Here is a 21,334-nt window from a genome sequence, read left to right as displayed (position 1 = left end):
TTAGCAGCAATTGATTACTTAGAGAATAATGTAGACATATGTAATTGAGTGCAATTTTAATTCGAATATAGAAGGTATAGTATTCTAGCCACTAACATTGCAGAGAGAATGAATTCTTTTATGTGGGAATTGCAAAAAAAAAATTATTAGTTATTCGGTTGACCACTCTAAAAAATTATTAGTTATTGTAACAATAGTTTTATGATAGAAAGAGGGTGATGGAACCACTGAATACTCCTTTAACAACATGAGTAGACAAAATAGTAGCTGAAATAAAGGATTGTTAAATTGTAAAATGTTTGTTTGGTTTCTAAGAAAATTACAGAGAAAAACAGAAGAAAAATAACAAGAGAAAATGAATCTGAATTATTGAATTAATTCGAATGGTTTACAAGAATGTATTTATACATGTATCTCGAATCTTCTACATGCTGCTTGTGTTGAGCTAACAGCATAACAACCTTCCTCCAGCTCAGCTGCCAAGTCAGCGGTCATAACAAACTTGCTTAATCAAATTAACTAAGCTTAACTAACCAAACCATCTTAACTAATTCTATTATCTTAACAGCCCCTCTCAAGCTCAAGGTCTGGAAGAACATTGAGCTTGGATCCTAGATAATGAAATTGATCAAATGCTAATGGTTTAGTAAGAATATCTGATACCTGATCACAACTTGGAACATGATTAATCTGTAGCTCCTTTCTAGATACATGCTCTCGAATAAAATGTAGATCAAGCTCAATGTGTTTAGTTTTAGAGTGATACTTAGGATTGCTAGCAAGGGCTTCTACACTTTTGTTATCACAATAAAGAACTAGAGACTGCAGCAAAGACACTTTCAATTCTTTAAAAAGATAAGTGATCCACAATACCTCAGATGTTGTTAAAGCCAAAGCTTTGTATTCTGATTTAGTTGTGCTTCTAGATACTATATGTTGTTTCTTAGAAGACCATGATATCAAGTTGTTGCCTAAGTAAACACAATATCCCCCTACTGACTTCCTATCATCCAGATCTGATCCCCAATCAGCATCTGAGAAAGCTGTAAGCTTAAGTGATCCAGATGAGTAAAATTGTAAACCATAATATGTTGTATATTGTAGATACCGTAGCACCCTTTTGCAAACTTGCCAATGAAATACTGATGGATTAGAAAGATATTGGTTGAGTTTATTCACTATAAAGGCAATTTCAGGCCTTGTTAGTGTAACATATTGTAATGAGCCAACCATACTTCTATATAAAGAGGGATTTTCAAAAACTGCACCCTTGTCTTTGACTAACTTTTCTGTTGAGCTCATTGGCGTTGGACAGCCCTTGCAATTCACCATTTGGGCTTTCTTGAGCAGATCACCAATGTACTTAGTTTGTGATAGGTGCAATCCATCAACAGTTGAAGTTACCTCAAGGCCAAGAAAGTAATTGAATTCCCCAAGATCTTTCAAGGCAAACTCTGCACCCAACTGATGTATAACCTTCTCTACCAAGTGAGAATTTGAGCCAGTGATCAAGATATCATCTACATAGATTAGTACTACAATGATTTCCCCTGCCACATGATGAATAAACAATGAGGTATCCGATTTGGATGTCACAAAACCCCACTAAATTAAGGAAGCTTTCAACCTGTCATACCAGGCTCTTGGTGTCTGTTTGAGTCCATAAAGTGCCTTGGTAAGTTTGCAGACATGAGTTGGAAACTGAGGATGAACAAAACCCTCAGGTTGATGCATAAAAACATCTTCTGTAAGAATGTCATTAAGGAAGGCATTATTGACATCTAGCTGCCTAATTGTCCAGTGATTCATGACAGCAAGACTCAAGATTATTCTGATTGTGCAGGGCTTTACAACTGGACTAAATGTTTCAAAAAAAAATCCACACCTTGTGTCTGATGAAACCCCTTTGCAACCAATCTCGCTTTGTACTTTGATATGCTGCCATCAGGATTATATTTAATTCTGAATACCCATTTGTTTCCACCAATCTTTTCAGCTGTTTCTGGAGGAATAAGAACCCAGGTTTTATTCTTTTGCAATGCATCAAATTCCTCTTGCATAGCATGTTGCCATTTGGGGTCTGTTAAAGCTGCTTTAACATATGAAGGTTCAAGTTCTTGAGCTACTGTTAAGTATGTCTTGGGCTTAAACACAACAGCTTTTGATCTGGTAGTCATGGGATGAATACTATGAACTGGTGATACTTGTACTGGTTGATGATCTTGTATGTGTGGTGATGAATTTTGAGATGAATGTCTTGAAAATGGATGTGTTGAAGGTGTATGGGAATGACTTGAATCAGGTCCTCCATCTGGAGATGAGGGAATAACAGAGGATTGTGCATTGTTGCTGTCTTGAATGACTTCTGTAATTGTAATATTTGAAAAAGAAACTTGATTTGGTTGGACAAAGGATATTTATGAATCAGACTTTGTAGGAGAGAGTTCAGAATAAGGGAAGTCTGATTAATTGAACTGAACATGTCTAGCAATGTATATTTTACCAGTGGAATCCAGACATTTATATCCCTTGTGTATAGGACTATAGCCAATCATTAGGCATTTTTGTGTATGAAAATTGAGTTTATGTTTATTATAGGGTCTGAGAAGAGGGAAACAAGAGCAACCAAATGTTCTAAGGAACTTGTAATCTGATGATCTGCCATGAAGTTTTGCATAAGGGGAAACATTATTCAACATTGGTGCTGGCATTCTGTTAATGAGAAATGAAGCTGTATGAAATGACTCCCACCAAAAAGATAAAGGCATTTTGGCTTGAGCAAGAAGTGTTAACCTAGTTTCTACAATATGCCTATGATTTCTCTCAACTACACCATTTTGGGGATGTGTGTGAGGAAAACTATGCCTAAAATGTATCCCTTTTGCCTCGATAATTTCCAGATTGTGCATTATTATTCCAGACACCATTCTAATTTCCTCTTCCTCGGCCTTGTGGAAAGCCTTTGCCACCATTATTAGTATTGACATTTTTAATCCAATTAGCATTATACTATCCTCCAAATTTAGTATTGGTTCCAGTTTAAGCAACATTAGCCGCATAGTTCAATTTAGTTTCCTTGCTAGCACTTGACTAATGTGCTTCTAATCTAGCTTCATGAGTCAAAAGCATGGAGTAAGCTTCATTAACAGTCATTTTTGCAAGATTTGCTTCAATATACACAACTACTGGATAGTATGGTTGACCTAGCCCAAAGATCAGATGTGTAATAAAATCCAGGGCTTCCAGCAATAGCTAAATCATCAGTTATTGTTTTCAACTTCCAAAGAATTTAGTCATAGACATTGAACCTTTTCTAAGATTATTAAGCATCATCTTGAGATGAACCTTTTTAGCAAAAGTTTCAAATCCAAATTGTTATCAAGACTAGTCCAGAGTTCAAGTGAAGTTTCAGAGTTTACCACAAGACTGAGAATCTCGAGATTTATGGAAGACAGCATCCAGCTCAGCAACATTTGATCCTTCCTTTTCCAAGTAGTAAACGCTGGATTTGTTTGAGTTTCAACTCCAAAGTTTTCAGATTCACTTTGAAGAAATTGATCTGGACATGATTTGGAGCTATCACGATGATCTTCAAGACCATTTGCACGCACTAAAGAGAGAATCTAAGATTTCTAGATTGTGTAGTTCGATCGATCAAGCTTAATAGGAGAAGTGAAAGTAAATGAAGAAACATGGATTGTTGTGTTTGAATTTGAGCTTATAGACTCCATTTTTGCTTTTAGTGAAGCTCTGATACCATGTTAAATTGTAAAGTATTTGTTTGGTTTCTAAGAAAATTACAGAGAAAAATAGAAGAAAAATAACAAGAGAAAATGAATATGAATTATTGAATTAATTCGAATGGTTTACAAGAATGTATTTATACATGTATCTCGAATCTTCTACATGCTGCTTGTGTTGAGCTAACAGCATAACAACCTTCCTCCAGCTCAGCTGCCAAGTCAGCAGTCATAACAAATTTGCTTAATCAAATTAACTAAGCTTAACTAACTAAACCATCTTAACTAATTCTATTATCTTAACAAGGATCAGGTTGAAAGAATGATTGTTCATTCGATGTTTAAGCACAAATCCCCAGTTTGAGACGGTAGTGTAAAGAAGGAGTTAATTGACATAAGTGGCGAGGCTTTAGCGATAGAGTACTCCAACTATATCAACTTGTTTATGCTCAGACAATTGTTGTCTGTATAAATGCTTGAGTGGAATACATAGGTCTCTATTTTCACTTTTACTCCAAGGAATTACTATTGAAGGCATATGCAAGACCAGTCAATCTGGTTAGTGATGTTACTTCTTGGAAAATTCCACAGAACATCTTAAAATTAAAGATAAAGCCATCAATAAAAAAAACCACCTCTTAATCATCGTCCGAAGCTTAGAATATTATCTGTTAGTAAGGACGTATCATGGAGAACTGTGATATGTTCTCGGTTAAAGGAATGCGAGCATAACCAAAATAAATAAGAATCTCATTGTACCAAATTCAAATTTAATTTCACTAATATACTTCTATTTTTTTCTATAATTTTATTTTTATAATATCTTTTTCTAAATTTTTACGGTGTTTATAAATTTATAATTACAGCTTTGTATTGCTTTAATTATTTTCTTAACAATATGACATGTTTTTAAGTATTCAATTTGTATCGAACATTTTTTGAAAGAATTTTTTTCAAATTGAGTTATAGTTTTAAAAAAAAAATTAGCTTACAGTAAAGTTTTCGTTTTGTTACATACATTCATATTGTCGCACTTTTATTTATTTATTATGATATTTACTATATGATTTAATTAAAGTTGCATTTATTAAAAAAAATGTTCACTTCATAACCGATATAACTTAATTTGATATAATTAATAAATTAATTTTAAATTCTCTGAAGTAAGTATATTTAAATAAAAAATGAGCAATTAAGTTTAAGGTAAAAATTTTGCCACATAAATATTTTTGTATAATGCATTTATTAAGTTATATTTTCCATAGAAAATAACTTTTCTTATAATTTACAAGCTCCTGTAAAATAATTTTTTTTATTTTTCTCTCTCTCAATATCTCTATAATTCTAGACAAACAACAAAACACATTTTTAATTTTTATTTTTATTTTTTGTTGTAAAAACAAGCTACTAGATGAGTTTTCAAATTCATTAAAAACTAATCATAAATACAAAAACATTATTTAAAAAATAATAACAAACATATTTTTAAGGGTTCTGCATGATTTTTTTTTTTAATTTTGCAAGTGTCATTTTTTCGAAATAATAATGTCACGGCAGGTGCACATTAAGCAGAGAAAACTCAACTCACTATTGGATCGTGACGCAAGAAACACATGAAGTGCGCGTAAAACAAACCGCAGTAGTCAGTACTTTTTTTAATTTTTTTTTTTTAATTTTTTATTTTTATTTTTATTTTTTTTACCAACAAGCACCAAGCACCACCAAGAGTGACTCTTCTTTCTCTGATCTCCATTTACCAAAAACAGAAAAGTGCAAAAAACACAAGCCGAAAACATGTCAAATTGTCAACGAACACAACAAACACCAATTGAAGTCTTGAAAGGCTTATAGAATATTTTAGATTAGTTTGAGAAAGCAAACTCCCCAAACCAAATAATCCACCCACCATCTAACTTATAACTAAAAAATAATAATAAATATTTTTTTATTATTATTATCTATCTATCTATCTACTTTTATGTGTATGTACAGTTTCTGGTCAAAATTCGCCTAGTGAAAGGCCTTCGTTAGTTACTTTGTTTGCTTAAATTAAATTAATAATCTCTTTAGTCAGTTGACCTCTCACTTTCCATCATCTGATTATTAGTTAGTTTGCTTGTTTGATTATTTGTTACTTCAAATGTTGGTTTGATCCTACCTAAAGCAAGCGAGCGAGCTAAGTAGAGTCCCGCTTGCTTCATGAGGGGAACTGGTTTTCTTTCATTGTCTTTGCTTAAGAATATTCATCTTGCTTTTGAAGATTGTCAACCTTTTGGTTTGAACTTGATTTTTGGCTTTTGAGAAGGTGGGTATTTTTTTTTTCTAATATGGTTGCCTGGGAGAGGTTGGGTTTTTTGTTGCTTCTGTGGAGGAGGAGGAAATTAGGGTTCTGGGTTCATTTTGTTTTTGGATTATGGTTTGGTTTCTTGGTTTTAAAGCCTGTGGAGGGTCTCAGACCGTTGAGGGAGCGGGCACGGGCACGGTCCTGGGGCGATGAGGTTGGTACATTTTAGTTTGTTTTTTGGGGTTACTTGAATTTAATTTAATTGTAAATTGTGTTGTTATGATGCAAGTTAGATTGGTTAAATTTGGTGTTTGTATGATCAAATTACTCTTTTGTGGTGAGTTCAAGTGGATGCCATAGTGCAATGATAGTTGAGCTTTTTTTTGTGACATGATTTTGATGGGTTTTGAATAATTGTTTCATGAGTTATATTTGTTCTGCTTTTGAATGCCTTCTAAACACAATGTTGTGAAATTGAAGTGGGAAATGTAGTTCAATGGGGAGGAAAAAAAAGGGGGGAAAATATGACAACTGAAAGAAATCCTTTGCTGGAAATTCTACTGTTAGTTAGTGTTCAATTTTAGTCTATAGTTGCAGGATCTTTCGGTACATAAAAACTGGTTTTCATGTAGTACTACAGCCTAATTTTGTGTATTGAAGTTAAAGGTGGAAGTTCGTTTGCATTCAGGGGTCCATGTTTTAGTCAAGACCCTTTGACTGTTAACATATGAAGCACATGGAGAGGTGAAACTTACAAATAGTAGCCTGAAGTTTCCATTTTTCCTTCATGGACTCTGTATGTGTTTCTGTGTTAACTTGTTTGAGTCACTTGTTGCTTAGAAGAAATAAGTACACAAAATATAATAATCTTTCTACAATCTAATCCTATCATCAGTTATGTCAATCATTCTGGCTTAATCAATTGATAAAGTCATTGGCTGAGTTGTGGTACAATTTATGGTGATATAGTAATAGGTAGACTATTAGATTTTTCATTTTTAATATTAGTTTGGTCACCAGTTATATCAGAGCTTTACCAGGTTTAGGATAGATGAGGAAAGTGTCTTTTCGGAGTATTATTTAAATTGTCTAGGGCTGATATGGACCATATGGTTTCTTTTTTAACCTATTATCTACTCTAGATATAAGTGTGCCATGTGATCTTTTAGTGTTACATTTTGATGTGTCAAGGAAGTGCGTAAAGTTGTTATCTTTTATGGATTAGATTTGCCTTAACATTACAGAAAATGTAATTGAATATAAGCTCATTCTTTTGTTTGTTATTAATATTTCTTTTTGCAGTGGCTATTTGTTAGAAAAGATGAAAATGAATTGGGTCCGTATTCGGAATGGAACATAACCGGAACCTACCGAGGTTTGTAAGTTATTCTTTTTTTGAATAAGTTGGTTTGATGTTGTATAATAAATAAGTTATATCTGCATTCTACCCAAGTTTTTAAATTTTTCACTTGCTGGAGTAAGGTTGCTTATTTTTCTCAGATGTTGTAGGACATGCACTCGGATGAGCCTGTTAATAATTGTTTGCCTTTGCATTCTTATCCATTTTTGTTTTACTGAAGAAATAAAAATATACTGCAATGCGTATTTGACTAGTGGCATATTTGGATGTGTGCAGGGACTTGGAAATTTCTGGATTCAACAAATAGCTCTTCCAGGTTTCGAGACTTTAGAAAATCAAATGGCAATTCCATCACTGAATTAGTTAGCACTCCAACAAAAATAAATGGTGTGCATTATGTGCAGGTGAGTGAGTTAAACCAATGTTTATCATGGTCATATTTGAGGCAACTCATCATTATTGGTTATCATGTGTTTACTTGGTTCACTTTGAGAAGTAATTTATTGTCTAAAGAGGGTAACTGATTTTTTCATGCCAAATATGTATTGAAGACTGAAAATAAATTTGGTTGCCAATTATAGGAAGTTTGTGTGAAATTCTCTTGTTACAATAAATGATTCTGAAATAGTTGTTTCCGCTTCTTCATTCTCTTGTAGTCATTCCTACCATGGCATAATACGTTTTCTTTTGAATTTATGCTTTCACAGAACACTGATTTTTATGTGCTCTTCAAGACTTTCTTATCATTGCAAAGTTGCCCTAATATATTATGTTAAATCATTCTATTTTTGTTGGGATTACCACTCCATGTGTCCTTGTAAATCCTATTGCGGTTTCAGAAGTGGAGTGCTGCAATCCTGGAAAAGCAACTTTCCACTATCATGTAAAGCTTGCTTGCTTGGTCTTTTCAAATCGACAAAAGATATTAAATTATTTGATTCACCCATTTCTCATTACGTGAAAGAGTTGACTTCATTAAATCTCCCTCTTTCTCACTAAAAGCTTGCTCTTGCTCTCCCTGTCATCCATTCTCACTAGTCACTACATTTCATATGCATGCAGACACAAAAGCTGACCTGTTTGTTCCCCTGCATTGTTGCATTAGAGGACAGTTGTAATTTTTATGGCCCTCTTGGATGTAGATGCATAATTTTTTGAGTTTTGAGAGACACACACATCCATGCTCATCAACTAATATGGAGCATATAACATTCCCACTGATGCTCAAAGCCTCTTCATATTGTTAATTAAATATGGGTTTCCTTGCCCTTAGTCATTCTCATATGGTTTTTTATGGTAAGATGATATATTGGTAGATAATGTTTGATTTTTTAATTAATGACATTGATAACAGGGTGTAATTATATTCCATGATGTTTTTGACAATGAGCATAATGTTGGTGGTGCTCAAATCAGAGTTGAAGGTGTATATATATGGCCTTTTAGACAACTTCGAATGGTAGCTCACAGGTAATTCTCATGAATTTTGGTATGTTGCTGGCTTTTAAGATTTCCCTCGGAGAGCTATGTCAGTCAATAATCAGTATGCTGCTGACATGTTCTTTATGAATGTACATTCTTTTATATGTCTATTCAACAAGAAGGATAAGCATGCAAATTTTTTTTTATTTTCCCATGAATTTAGAATTTTTTGGCCAAGAGATGTATTCTTGACTTGACTGCATTCAATAAATATGGATGACATTGTCCAAGTAGGAGCCCGTAAATTCACATGTATATTCTGCCATTGGCTAAATTGGTAAAGTGCTTGGTTACGTATTAGCTAACTTTAGAAACACTGTAAGCCTAGTTTCAAGGATGTCTGAACAGAGAGTTTATCAGAAACTAGTCCAGTTATGGGCAACATTGAGTGATTCCTTAACGTTTACTCGATTGGATTGATTTCCTAGTCTTATAAGGATACACATGATTCTGGTTTAACTCAATTGGTTATTTCAGTTCTGTGATCACTTAATCTTGTGAAGCTGGTCATTTTGTTGCATTTTAACTCAAATATTCATTTTTCATGTTCAATTGCAGCGGAAAACAGGGAGAGCTGAGCCAGGAAGATGATTATATTTTATCAAATCCATATCATTTGGTAACACTTTTTATCAAGTCATTACTGAGATACTTGTAATTGATATTGGTCTACATAATAATGTTTCAGGATAAGTACTGGATAAGCTGCTTGGGGGTCACTTTATTAGTTTAATTTTTTCAATTATCTCATTGGTTTACTGTTATTATCGTAAAAAGGCACTAGTTATTCAAGCATTGGTTTTAATGTGATGTGGTTTTGACTTCATAATAAGTGTTATACAGTTTTGAGTTATATTGGGGGCAACTATGTGTTGGGATTTTATGGGATTGGGTTTTTGATAAGTACTTGCTTTTGGCTATGAATGACATTGATCAACAAACATAATTGTCTCAGATCTTATGAAGTATCTTTATTGATGGGGCTTCTGATTACTAATTTGTTACATGTTCTTCTTTGAACAGCTTGGAGTTTTCTCATCTCAGGTTTTCCAAGAATCTCCGCGAGAGAAAATTTGGAGAAGAAAAAACTGTAATATTGCCTCCTTCACTTGGAGTTCAAGTTTGACAGAATGCTACTTTGTAACTAAATCTGATATTTTATCTCTGCAGCACCAATTTATGAGATGGAGAAACATTGCAACATAGAAATCGCAGCCCAAATTTCCCGTGTCTCATCGACCCAACATGGTAACCATTTTCTCGGCATATGAATTCATTCCTCCTTTTTTCTTTCTTTTAAAAAAAAAAAATTGAAATCTTGTATTGCATCTTGGAATTTGTCTGGGCATATTTATAAATGCATGCACATACACTACTAAGTTGTTGCTGTGCTTCTTACCTTTGTGCAGAGGGTGATCATGATCGTTATCACATAGAAGGACTAATGGAAAGTCCTGCAGTGGATGATGATGGAGATTGCTTCTCACCTTTGCTGCTGAATGCTACTTCTGTCAACATTGAGGTCTATTATAATAAAGCAGTGAACTATACCTTAATGGTTACCTTTGTATCCTTAAAATATCATCACTATCTTATTTGCTGATTGTTAATGAATTGCTGCTCTGGTTATCCAAAAAAATAAATAAATAACTAAATAAAAAGTTTTAGATGAACTCCTTAACATTTTTGTTCAGGTTTCTTTCCTGCAGGTTCTTTTGTTAATTCGACAAATGGAACATAGCAACACTCAATCTGTAAAAATTTTATTTTGCGCAACTCTTTTATGCAATATTCTGCATTTGCATAATTTCATTGACATACAATTCTTTTCAATATTTGTACTCTTATGATCTAACGGTGGTGATAATTGATCTGCATTTATCAGGGGGCTGCCAAAGTTTCGATTTTAATGATTGGCCAACAAGCTATCATGGATGCATATCTCTGCCTTTTGCATCTGACTGCTGGAATACTTGTTGGTAAGTCTAGAAATGAATCTGTGGCAAGTTGTGCTTGCTTAAAATTTCAGATTATTTTTTTATGTGAGAAATTGACAGCACTTGTGGATGGATTAAATTTATTTGGACAGTGGCATTGATAAGAGTTTAAGGTTATCTGCGAATAAAAAATTTCTCGCCTTCACTAGTCACAACTGCAAGGCATTGTCAAATCTTCCGTGATTGCAGTTCTCATTTGCAATAGATTTTGAAGAGAACTCACATGAGTCTGTTTGTGTGCATCATAGAATACTCCTAATGAGAATGTTTTGTTGATAAGCATGATGAATTACAAATGTCAAATGGTTTGAATTTGCCCTTTTGGCCTCAATGCACAAAGTCAGCAACTCCACAATCATAGAAGCTTAAAACTGTTGCAAGTGAGGGAGAGCAGTTTTTTTTTTTTCCTGCTTTTAGAACAAAAGAAGGTTTTGATGAAATTGCTTAATGCAAGTTGAAAGAAACCACTCAGGTAAAGAACTTGATGCTAAGCTTAATGTTGTGCTTAATTCATACTGGCACACTGATGCATTAACATAAATGTTAATGTGATAATATACAAGTTGCAAATGTTTGTTATACCTACATCCTTTGCACACCTCCTGTTTCCAGATCAGTTGATTTGTCCATGCAACGTTTCTTTGTAATCAATCAAAACCAAAAAATTGTTTGCCTCGGTTAATGAGTATACTATGTTCTTTGCTTGCAGAATCCTTGTTTAATGCTTTTGCAACGGCTGCATTTTTCAAGTTTGTAGTCTTCTCAATTTTTGAGATGCGATATCTTCTTGCTATATGGAAAGCAAGCCGACCTATGAATAATGGTGAAGGTTGGGAGACGATGAGGCGTGAGCTATCTGTTCTATATAGCCGTTTCTGTAAGTGCTGTTGCATTGTTGATAAACTTGTGTTTGAAATGAAATGCTATTTGTTAATTTGTGACAACCGTTAATGGCCTTTTAGTAAATGAAGAAAGCTTTAAATTTTATTAAGAGTATGTGAGTTGTTTACAAACTCCATCAACTCTCAACTCAGTCTTATTAATATTCTTCGTACCGATGGGTTCACTGGAGGAGCTCTGGGTCCTCAGAGCCAAGGGTCCACTGGAGAAGCTCTGGGTCCTCAGAGCCTTCCAACTTGTTTATGATTTTGTACCCTTTCTTCTGCAATCATATTTGCTTATGTCCAACTTATTGTATATTTAATGCTATTAGTTAAGTGATTATGGCTCAGTTGTTTGGTTAGATCAGTTTGCTGTTTTTTATCAGATTATATATTGTAATGTAAATTTGATAATCTGTTGTTACTATCCACAGATGGGATCCTTTTGGGTGGCATTCTAGTTATGTACGAATTTCATAATTTCTTGCGACCCATTCTTCTGCTTATGTACTCATTTTGGATACCTCAAATCATCACCAATGTTGTTCGTGATTCAAGAAAATTTTTGCATCCTCACTACATTTTAGGCATAAGTGTTACTCGGTTAGCTATTCCACTATATATATTTGGATGCCCTCACAACTTCATGCGCATTGAGCCAGATAAGAACTGGTGTATCTGTTTGTGTGTATTCATTGGACTACAAGCATCGATTCTTCTTCTTCAACACTACCTTGGGTCCCGATGGTTCATTCCTCGTCAGGTTGGATATAACTCTGGTTATTTTCTTCATGCTAAATCTCACATTTTCTGGTTCCTGTCCTGTTTTCAGTGACTAATAATTTTGCAAAATCTTTTCAAGTTTTTCGATTATTGACTGAAGCTTGGTTTTATGGCTTGCAGATCCTACCTGAGAAGTATAGCTATTATAGAAGGTTTGATCAGGGAACATATCATACAACAGACTGCGTTATTTGTATGACTGCCATTGATCTTATGCAACGTTCTAATGATTGCATGGTATGTTATTGGTATATAATGCTGTTTCTGTTCATTTCCTTTGAGCTGTAGACCTATATAATTTGCAAATACTCTTAACAGGTGACACCATGTGATCACTTTTTCCACTCCGGATGTTTACAAAGGTGGATGGATATAAAGATGGAATGCCCTACTTGCCGGCGTCCACTACCACCAGCTTAGAGAGATTATTCCACTATCTGTCGTACATAGAATCAATCGCCGTCGCTGGACATGTTAATTTTGATAATTATTTGATGCAAAATCAACCCGTTACCGTCTTTAACAACTATCAGGCATTGATGATTTTGAGAGATTTTTTTCATTTCTGAAAAGTGTTAGGATTTCCATTTGCTTTCAGCATTTACAGTTTTATCAGATGTAATTTTCGAATTAAAAATATCATCAATTTGTAAATTATATGTAATAAATTCTTGAATATATTCAGATCAATAGATGTGCAAATTGTTATCTGAGTTGCGCCGCATAAATAACATTCACTACTCGAATCTTTTCTGTTTCATGTTGGCTTAGAATCACTTTTAAATCTTTTCTTTTCAGGCATATTTTAACAAGATGGCTGCAAGAGTGGTAACCAGGCCAAACAAATCCCAATTGTAGTTAACACAATTGTAATAACTGCATAATGTGTACGAAATTTGGATTAAGTTTTAGCCACATTCGAGTTTGGAAATTGAAATCACTTGATGAAACATTTTTGTCAAAGTATTTTCAGTCTTTAGATTAAAATTATTAGGTATTCGGATCGGATATTAGTTGAAGTTGATAAAGAAACGAATATCACTTGGAAGTAGATACAAAAACTATCATTAAAACATAGAAGAAAAGAAATTGAAAATGTAAGGAATCTATTATTAAATGGGGCAAGTTCAATAAATATGAAAAATAGCTTCATATTTTCATCTAACTTCCTTATTGTTACAAACTTCAAATAAATTAAATTAAATTAAATTTACAAGGAGAAGTTTTTATCTTATTTTTGGCTTTTTACAAATTATTACCAATCTTGTAACATCCTTATTAATAGGCAGGAGCAATAGAAGGCGAAAGCATAGGTGCTGCAGCTGGGATTGCACTTGGAACCATACCAAATCCTTCACCAAAACCTTCGCTGCCACCATTACTACAGTGTTGCTCGAAACACTCAACGGGATGCTCGAGCACCGGCTCGCATACTTTGTTACTCCGCTGGAATGGCTTCTCAGGGAAACAGTTCCAGCGATCATCATAAGCTATGCCCTTTGATGTCAAGTTATTGCAAATTCCCTCCTCTTCACAGAAGAAGTTATAAGAGAATGTAAAGTTGGACAAATTTGGCAAAAGACAAACACCCTCTGGCACAATCCCACTCATCATATTATGCTCCAAATTTAGCAGCTCCAGGTGAGCTAACCCAGCAACGCTGTAAGGAATTGGCCCAACTAACTTATTAAGGCTCACATCCAACACTCTCAGCTTGTAAAGATAACCCACTTCTGGGGGCAAACAGCCTGAGATACTTGTGTTAATCAATAGCAGCTCCTCTATAGAATTGGCCAAGTTGGCTACACTAGGTGGCAGGCACCCACCAAATTTATTGTTGGCAATGACCAGAACACTGGCTGAGTTATTTGAACCAAAGTTTTGAGGAATCATGCTAGTGAACCGGTTGTTGTTAACAAAGATTGCATCAAGTTTTTTGTTGAAAAGTTCAGGAGGTAATGGCCCTTCAAATTCATTGAAACGGATGTCAAGATAATTTAGCATGGGAAGAGAGAGCACTACATTAGGAAAAGGGCCTACAAATCTGTTGTTACTGAGGTCAAGCTCATAGAGAAGTGTAAGATTGGATAAAGTTTGAGGGACTATACCACAGAAGCGATTGCTATTAAGATGAATGAGCGCAAGGTCAGAGAGGAGGCCTAATTCATCAGGAAGGAATCCTGCTATATCAGCATTGTTGAGATCAATGCCAGAAACAACTTGGATTTTGTGGTCATAAGGAGGAGGTGCACAATATATGCCTCTGTAGTTGCATACTGAAGGACCAACCCAGTTGGTTGTAAAGTTGTTTGGATCAGAGTAGATTACTTTTTTCCATGCTTGGAGAGCTATGTAAGCTTGGTGAAGTTTCGGGTTTGGGAAGGGGGACGAGTTGTGGGGGCGGTGGTGATGGCGGTGAGTGGAAGAGTAGCCATGTTTTGCAGCGAGACTGTTCGTTAAGAATGATGAGCATAGGAGCAAGATGATTAAAATGACATGAGAAGAAGTAATAGCAGAAAACAGAAATGAAGCCATTGTGTGAGGGTTACTTTACAGAAAGAAGCCGGCTTTGGTTCTTTATGTAAGGACCCGATGATCTGCATTCTCAAGAAGTCTTGTGTTTAATCATGTTGTCGCATGTCAGATGAGAACATTGGTTTCTTTTCTAGATGAGGAGAGTCCTAAGAAGATGATACAACGACCTGTTATAGCGACAATTAACCATTACAAATAGCATAAAACAAATATCAGATTTTCTTGATATGCATGTCAATTCATACTAACCAACAAAACGTCCTCTTCTCAGCTGTTTTTGTTGGATTGAAGTGGCAAATATTGCAAGAAAGAAGAAGTGGGTCATGATTGTTATGGTTGGTTCTAAAATGCATTCTTCACTTAAGAGTAGAATGGGGATTAGTTGCAGACCAAAGCTTTGACAAAATGAACAGAGGATGAGCACGATATAGACCCACCTCCTTCCGTGTAGTTTTCACAGTTGTTAGAAGTGGAACAGGAGAAAGACAGCTTCTCCTCATGTGAGAAAGAGGGTCATTTCTTTAAACTGAAGGGATAAAACATGCGTTGTGTCAAAGATCTAGAAGAAGGTATCAAATTGTAGCTGGGTTGGTTTCAGACTAGTCACAAGCAAACCTTTTTTTTTTTTTTTTTTGGATAATTTGTTGCAACTTGCAAGTGTATAAGAGAAAGAGATCCTGATCATTCTCTTTTCATCCGAGAAAAATGTAAGCGGTACCCAAGTGCTTCTGGCATTTTATCAAGGCCAACTCCAACTATTGATGGCAAAACCACCATTCTATTAGCATTAAATGCTTCTTTAAAAGAACTAAAATGAATATATACTAGTATTACTCTTTTTATAAAACCTTGTGAAAGAATTCTCTACATCATTTGATAATTTCGTCATCATGTTAAAAACATCAACCCCAGTAAAACACAAACACCATTAACATAAAAGAAGCATTCTCCAGCAGATAATAATTTCAAGTGAAAACTATTTAAATTATTATCACAACACTTGAGTCTAGTGCTCAAGCACAAAAACACTCAAATTCAAACAGTTCTTTGACGACTATAATCTTTTCTTTTATCAAATCCCTAAAAACCGGATAAATATTAATAACACTATCGATCATCCAAAATTATTCAAACTTGAGAAGAGCACCTATAGAATTTTCACCAACATCTTGTACAAGTATTAACCGCCACCACCGGATCCGTATTTCTTGCCAAATAGAACCAGCTGCAGCTTGTCATAACCGGCAAGCACACCAGCACCTGCCACAGCACGCAGAATGTTTGCACCAGCACCTTTGAAGAGTGATTTAGTGCCTTCATTCTTTATAATTTCCTGGAATGCATGCAAAGAGCTCTTGTACTTCACAGCTTCTCCAGAGGTCATCATCATCCTTCTACGCACCGTATCAATTGGGTAAGAAGCCAAACCAGCACCAATTGTGATTCCCCAGCCAAGTAAGAAGCTAGCCAAGAAACTATCCTGTAATCCAAAATCCAAAGACAGCCTAAATTCAGCATACAGAAACTATGTTGGCTAACATTACAGAAATAAATTGATTCAATCCAGAATACTGATTTAGAACACAGCGCAAAGCACATAAGTGTTCTAAGTCTGTTAGCGCTGATGTGACTTAACTTTGCAACCAACAAAAACTGCATTCCTGGGTCCTTGTCATTCAATATAAGCAACATAAAACAAACTCAACGAAATTTAAAAAACATCAGGAACAATGTGATAGGCAATATCCATATACCTGCATCCCATCAGTCAACACCACAGGTTTTAGAGAATCGTACATTCCAAAGTAGAGCCCACGATACACTATAATTCCAACACATGAGATGCTGAATCCACGGTAGAGCCCAGCAATGCCATCAGATTTCAGAGTCTTCTTGTAGACATCAATCAAACCATTAAACTGCCTTTCCCCACCCTTTTTAGCTGCCTTAGCATCATTTGCCAAACGTGTTCTTGCATAGTCAAGCGAATACACAAAAAGAAGCGATGAAGCACCAGCAGCCCCACCAGATGCCAAGTTCCCAGCAAACCACTTCCAGTAGCCATCTCTGTCTTTCTTGAAGTTAAACAGCCTCTTAAAGTAATCCTTGAATGCAAAGTTCAGGGCCTGGTACATGCATGCAAAAAGACTCATGGTAAATACAAAAACCTAAAAAGGAAAAAGGATTACTAAATATGAAGGTTTTGATTCAACTTTATCAGCCAACTGCCAGCGGCGGCCAAATCAGAATGAGCAAAATAAGAACGGAAACCCGTAAGAAAAGTTCTCTATCATTGACATTTCCAACTTCCTTCTGAGATTTCCAAATGCTTACACACAACTTTTCTGGCAAGAGGATGTTGAAGATTATCCTCCATCTCTCTCTTGCAACAGAAATCCAATAAAAGCTACAACTATATAGGCTAACATCACTCCACCCAACTCAAAAATAAAAAACTGGAGAAAACAAATAACTGAAAACTGACCTGGGTAGGGAAGTATCTGATAACATTGGCAGTGTTGCCTCTCCAAAGAGATAGTATGCCTTCATCCTTAACAGTTCTACCAAAGCAATCAGAAATCCCCTTGTACGGATGCGAGAGCCGACCACTCTTGATCATCTCATCTTGATTCTGAATCAAAAGCTTAACCCGCTCAATAGGAGCAGCTGCAGTCTTGGAAACAGCTGCTGAAACTCCTCCCATGAGAAAATCCACCAAAAAAGAAGAAAGACTTTTTTCTGATGGAGCTTGTACGAATATAGGAGAAACAGGAGACACAAGTGCCAGGCCAGTTCCCTGACTTGCTGCCCAAAAAGAATTCTGTGATCCTCTATTAACAAAGGAACCTGCCACACTGTAGTTGTGGGCATACAAATTGGGGGAGACCCCAGAAATGAAGTATGACTGGCCTTGCATTTTCTGAAATACGGATGGATACGATCCATCTGCCATGTTTGCAGCTGAAGATGGTGACCTGCAAAGGTAGACATCTGAGACCCCTTTTATAATAGATAAACATTAAACAATCACTCTAAGCAAAATATACTTCTCCCTTTGAGATATGAATTTTCTTAATTTGAAAATATGTGACTTCGATTAAACAAAATTAACCATGAGCATTTGACACATGAAAGTTAAAATCAGAAACAGAAGAAGCTAGACACTCAGCCAAAAAGTAAACTTTAGTATTAAGTGTTTAATACACAGAAAGTGTATGCTAGATCAGTAACAGAAACATCGCCAAGGACAACCTAGCTAACATATGAAATTTAAGCAGTAATTGAAGCTACAATACAATTACAAAAGCTTTCTTATTAGATACCCATACCTAAACAAAAAGTGGGACCACAAGGATCCATTGCCCTTTAGCCTATAAGTGGCTCCTCACCACCACAGGGAGGGTAAAATGGTGTGGCTTTGATATGAAAGGGTAAAATGGTGATACTGTTTGTTTATGGCTTTTCAAATATAAGTTATGCTTCTGCACATATAAAAACCCCATAATCAAAGACAGTAATCCTATATATCCCAAAAGTTGCCCAAAAAGTTCATCCCAAATGAGGTAGCATTTGATGTGGCAAGGGACAATGAATTTCCCATAAAATTTTCAAATTAACTTATTGGAATACTCCACAATCCACAGTATGAACGAAACCACACATAACACCCCATTTGAGATTAATTTTTTGGGATAATGTTAATGCTACACAAATTTGATACAGTCATTTCTCCCTTTCATTTCAAGGAAAAATGGAAAACCCAAAAGAAACCAGCAGATTACCTATACGAAGTGTAATCAACACCTTCAGCAAAATTGAAACTCAAACTTTAAAAAACCAATGTGAAAGACTAAGCATTAGATTAGCAGAAAGCCAAGAATAAATTTTAAAACTTCACCAATAACTAGAAAAAAGAAAAAAGATGAAAATAATATAGAGAATTAGCAACAAAAATATTATAACAGATTCTCTCGGATCATTAAATTACTCTATAATACTATAATTGATAATATGAATAAACTAGATTGCACTTAAAATAAAGCTTAACACGGCTATACAAAGGGAGCTAGCTAAAGAAATAAATAACCAAGTCTTAGGATATGATCAGTCAAAGCCATCCCAAAAAACATACACACAAACACAATTAGAATAAACTAAAAACGACAGCAAAATAACAGAAAATTAGAATGAAACGCAGATACCCAAGGGAAATAAAAGTGATCAGGAGTGAAATTTAACCTGAGAAGGTCGCCTAGTGTGAGACCTCCGTAATGTGAGGAGAACAAAATGGAAGAGACGATATTTATATGGTGACCAGTTTTAGGGTTATGTTTTGTTTTCAAATGACGTATTTGACCCTCTCACGGTTGTTATTTGCTTGCGCATGTTGCTGTTGTGGGTCAATTACGACACACGCATACCAATATAATTTTCTCTCATGATGATGAAAATTTCAAAAACAGGCATCCGAATCTTCTAATTTCTAATTGACCCCTTGACTTTGATTATATCAGTTTAGCACATTCGGTTAATGAAATAAGATGACAAGATGACTCGTACATGTAACTTGTAAATTTTTTCTAGAGGCAGCTAAAGACGAAACAATTTGCTGCAGGTTCAATGAATTATATTTAACAATTAGGTTTTTTTCAAAATTTTACTAAGCCCACCTCATATCGCAGTGACCTTAAGTATATCAACTCAATCAATCCAAAGATAACTAGTGACCAGGACTTTTACAAGGAGACGGTTAATTTGAACCAACCCAAAAGGAGACTCGGTCAAAATTCCAAAGTAATTTGCTGCTATCTGGGCATTACAACATTACAGGTTTCAATGTTAAAATATGCAGTGTGCCCCATCCAGATCAATGGAGTTTACTTTCAAAGATGTAGTTAATGCATTGCATGCACAAGCCCACTCTCTTCTCTACTAACATGATCAAACTAGTTATTGATGGTAACAATATGTTCCTCCCTAAATATAATACATATTGACGTAGTGTGAAAGCAATATTCAATGTCGTTTTGGCATGCATTCTTAGAATTCAAGAAAAAAAAACTCTCGAATAGAGAAAACATCGAATTAACAACCAAGTTAAACTCCTGTTAGAGTGCAATTTATACACTAGTTTTGCATTATTTACTTCCTTTAATATCGATGTTTTGCACTTAATAATAGTGATTCACTTGTGTTTTATTTTTGTAGGTGCAATTCTATTGATTGGTGCTAAAATTGAGCTACAAGATGATGTTTGAGGATGATTGTTTTCTTGAAGAAATTATGAGCGTCAGAAGAACTTTGTTGATAAGACGTGGGCGCGTGCTGTCAACTACGGACCTGCAGTTTTTAGTTTAACGTGTTTTATATTTTTTGTTATTTTTGTAATTACGAATTTAATATTTCAGCTATTAGTATTTTATTTTAAAAAGAACTCTAGAGGAGAAGAGAAAGAGAGAGTATTTAAGGGAGGAATCTATTGTGAAAAAGGGAGATTTTTAGAAGAAAAAGAAACCCTATATCTAAATTTGTCTCTTCTCTCTATGAAGAACTAAACCTATTATTCTGGTTGAAGGTTAATGAAGCTTTGATTCATCACTAATGTGAGATCTTTCTTATGCTTTAATTATTTTATTGCTTTTTAGATATTTATTTATTCTCTAAATTATTGTCATGATTATGTTTGTTAATTAGATAATTGGCCACTATTTAATTATCAACTTAATCTATTGTCAATTAAAAGATTCATCGTATGAAGATTTTAATGTTTGTGACAAATAACACAGCAGTTCGTTGTGTTATGAGAATAAGCAATCTAATTTAAATGAATCATCGTATGCGCTTGTTGATTAGGATTTGGGTCTCTCTGGTTTTTCAGGCTGTCAATTGATTAAATCATATAATCGTATCTAGGGTTGTTTATTGATTAGGGAAATAACCAACGGTCGTACCTTGGTTATCGACTAGTTAAGGAGAGATTGGCTATTAGAGGGTCTCAGTAGCTATAACCGGTCTATTCATAAGTAGTAATAATTTATATTTGAATCAATGATCAGTAGTCGAATCAAGCTGAGTTAATTCCTTCAACCAGAGCTTTCCTCAATTTGAATTACAATTTTAATTTGTGTTCTTGTTATTGTAATTTGATTTTTATTATTGTCAACAATTCCCCCATTTTGCATTTTATATTTTTAAAAGGATTTAAATAATTACCGATCTTTGTGGACACGACCCTACTCAATCACTATACGGAATTTATTTAGAGTATGTAT

The 21,334-nt window shown here is 34.8% G+C and overlaps 4 protein-coding genes across 4 annotated transcripts; 1 reads left to right on the top strand and 3 right to left on the bottom strand.

Annotated features, from left to right (window-relative positions):
• Nucleotides 1-561: 561 nt before the first annotated feature.
• On the bottom strand, nt 562-2,177 carry LOC112100923 (uncharacterized mitochondrial protein AtMg00810-like). Its single transcript, XM_024190798.1, has 2 exons — nt 1,886-2,177; nt 562-1,550 (listed from the first exon to the last, which is right to left on the bottom strand). Exons 1-2 carry the CDS (start codon nt 2,175-2,177, stop codon nt 562-564), a joined length of 1,281 nt encoding a protein of 426 aa, XP_024046566.1.
• Nucleotides 2,178-5,469: 3,292 nt separating this feature from the next.
• Nucleotides 5,470-13,223, top strand: LOC18053474 (transmembrane E3 ubiquitin-protein ligase 1). Its single transcript, XM_006447211.2, has 14 exons — nt 5,470-6,238; nt 7,327-7,399; nt 7,661-7,788; nt 8,739-8,854; nt 9,425-9,485; nt 9,890-9,956; nt 10,037-10,114; nt 10,276-10,433; nt 10,561-10,620; nt 10,752-10,845; nt 11,573-11,740; nt 12,179-12,507; nt 12,648-12,764; nt 12,846-13,223. Exons 1-14 carry the CDS (start codon nt 6,068-6,070, stop codon nt 12,945-12,947), a joined length of 1,722 nt encoding a protein of 573 aa, XP_006447274.1. The 5' UTR covers nt 5,470-6,067; the 3' UTR covers nt 12,948-13,223.
• Nucleotides 13,224-13,801: 578 nt separating this feature from the next.
• On the bottom strand, nt 13,802-15,062 carry LOC18053473 (leucine-rich repeat extensin-like protein 4). Its single transcript, XM_024190797.1, has one exon. It carries the CDS (start codon nt 15,060-15,062, stop codon nt 13,806-13,808), a length of 1,257 nt encoding a protein of 418 aa, XP_024046565.1. The 3' UTR covers nt 13,802-13,805.
• A 914-nt stretch (nt 15,063-15,976) lies between these two features.
• LOC18053472 (ADP,ATP carrier protein 3, mitochondrial) lies at nt 15,977-19,408 on the bottom strand. Its single transcript, XM_024191202.1, has 4 exons — nt 19,302-19,408; nt 17,548-18,037; nt 16,817-17,188; nt 15,977-16,542 (listed from the first exon to the last, which is right to left on the bottom strand). Exons 2-4 carry the CDS (start codon nt 18,013-18,015, stop codon nt 16,243-16,245), a joined length of 1,140 nt encoding a protein of 379 aa, XP_024046970.1. The 5' UTR covers nt 18,016-18,037; nt 19,302-19,408; the 3' UTR covers nt 15,977-16,242.
• Nucleotides 19,409-21,334: the final 1,926 nt, after the last annotated feature.

This window comes from Citrus clementina, unplaced genomic scaffold (genome assembly GCF_000493195.1).
Source record: "Citrus clementina cultivar Clemenules unplaced genomic scaffold, Citrus_clementina_v1.0 scaffold_2, whole genome shotgun sequence".
Classification (NCBI taxonomy): Eukaryota; Viridiplantae; Streptophyta; class Magnoliopsida; order Sapindales; family Rutaceae; genus Citrus; species Citrus x clementina.
This window is presented reverse-complemented; position numbering and strand designations above follow the sequence as displayed.

What these genes read in the sequence shown, in the direction of transcription:
- LOC112100923 (XM_024190798.1), bottom strand. Translation starts at nt 2,177, where the DNA reads ATGACTACCAGATCAAAAGCTGTTGTGTTTAAGCCCAAGACATACTTA. An exon ending in GGGGTTTCATCAGACACAAG is followed by an intron (nt 1,551 to 1,885) that starts GTGTGGATTTTT and finishes ATCATGTGGCAG; the next exon opens with GGGAAATCATTGTAGTACTA.
- LOC18053473 (XM_024190797.1), bottom strand. Translation starts at nt 15,062, where the DNA reads ATGGCTTCATTTCTGTTTTCTGCTATTACTTCTTCTCATGTCATTTTA.
- LOC18053474 (XM_006447211.2), top strand. Translation starts at nt 6,068, where the DNA reads ATGGTTGCCTGGGAGAGGTTGGGTTTTTTGTTGCTTCTGTGGAGGAGG. An exon ending in CATAACCGGAACCTACCGAG is followed by an intron (nt 7,400 to 7,660) that starts GTTTGTAAGTTA and finishes GGATGTGTGCAG; the next exon opens with GGACTTGGAAATTTCTGGAT. An exon ending in GATGGTTCATTCCTCGTCAG is followed by an intron (nt 12,508 to 12,647) that starts GTTGGATATAAC and finishes TATGGCTTGCAG; the next exon opens with ATCCTACCTGAGAAGTATAG.
- LOC18053472 (XM_024191202.1), bottom strand. Translation starts at nt 18,015, where the DNA reads ATGGCAGATGGATCGTATCCATCCGTATTTCAGAAAATGCAAGGCCAG. An exon ending in TCAGATACTTCCCTACCCAG is followed by an intron (nt 17,189 to 17,547) that starts GTCAGTTTTCAG and finishes TGCATGTACCAG; the next exon opens with GCCCTGAACTTTGCATTCAA. An exon ending in TGTTGACTGATGGGATGCAG is followed by an intron (nt 16,543 to 16,816) that starts GTATATGGATAT and finishes TTTGGATTACAG; the next exon opens with GATAGTTTCTTGGCTAGCTT.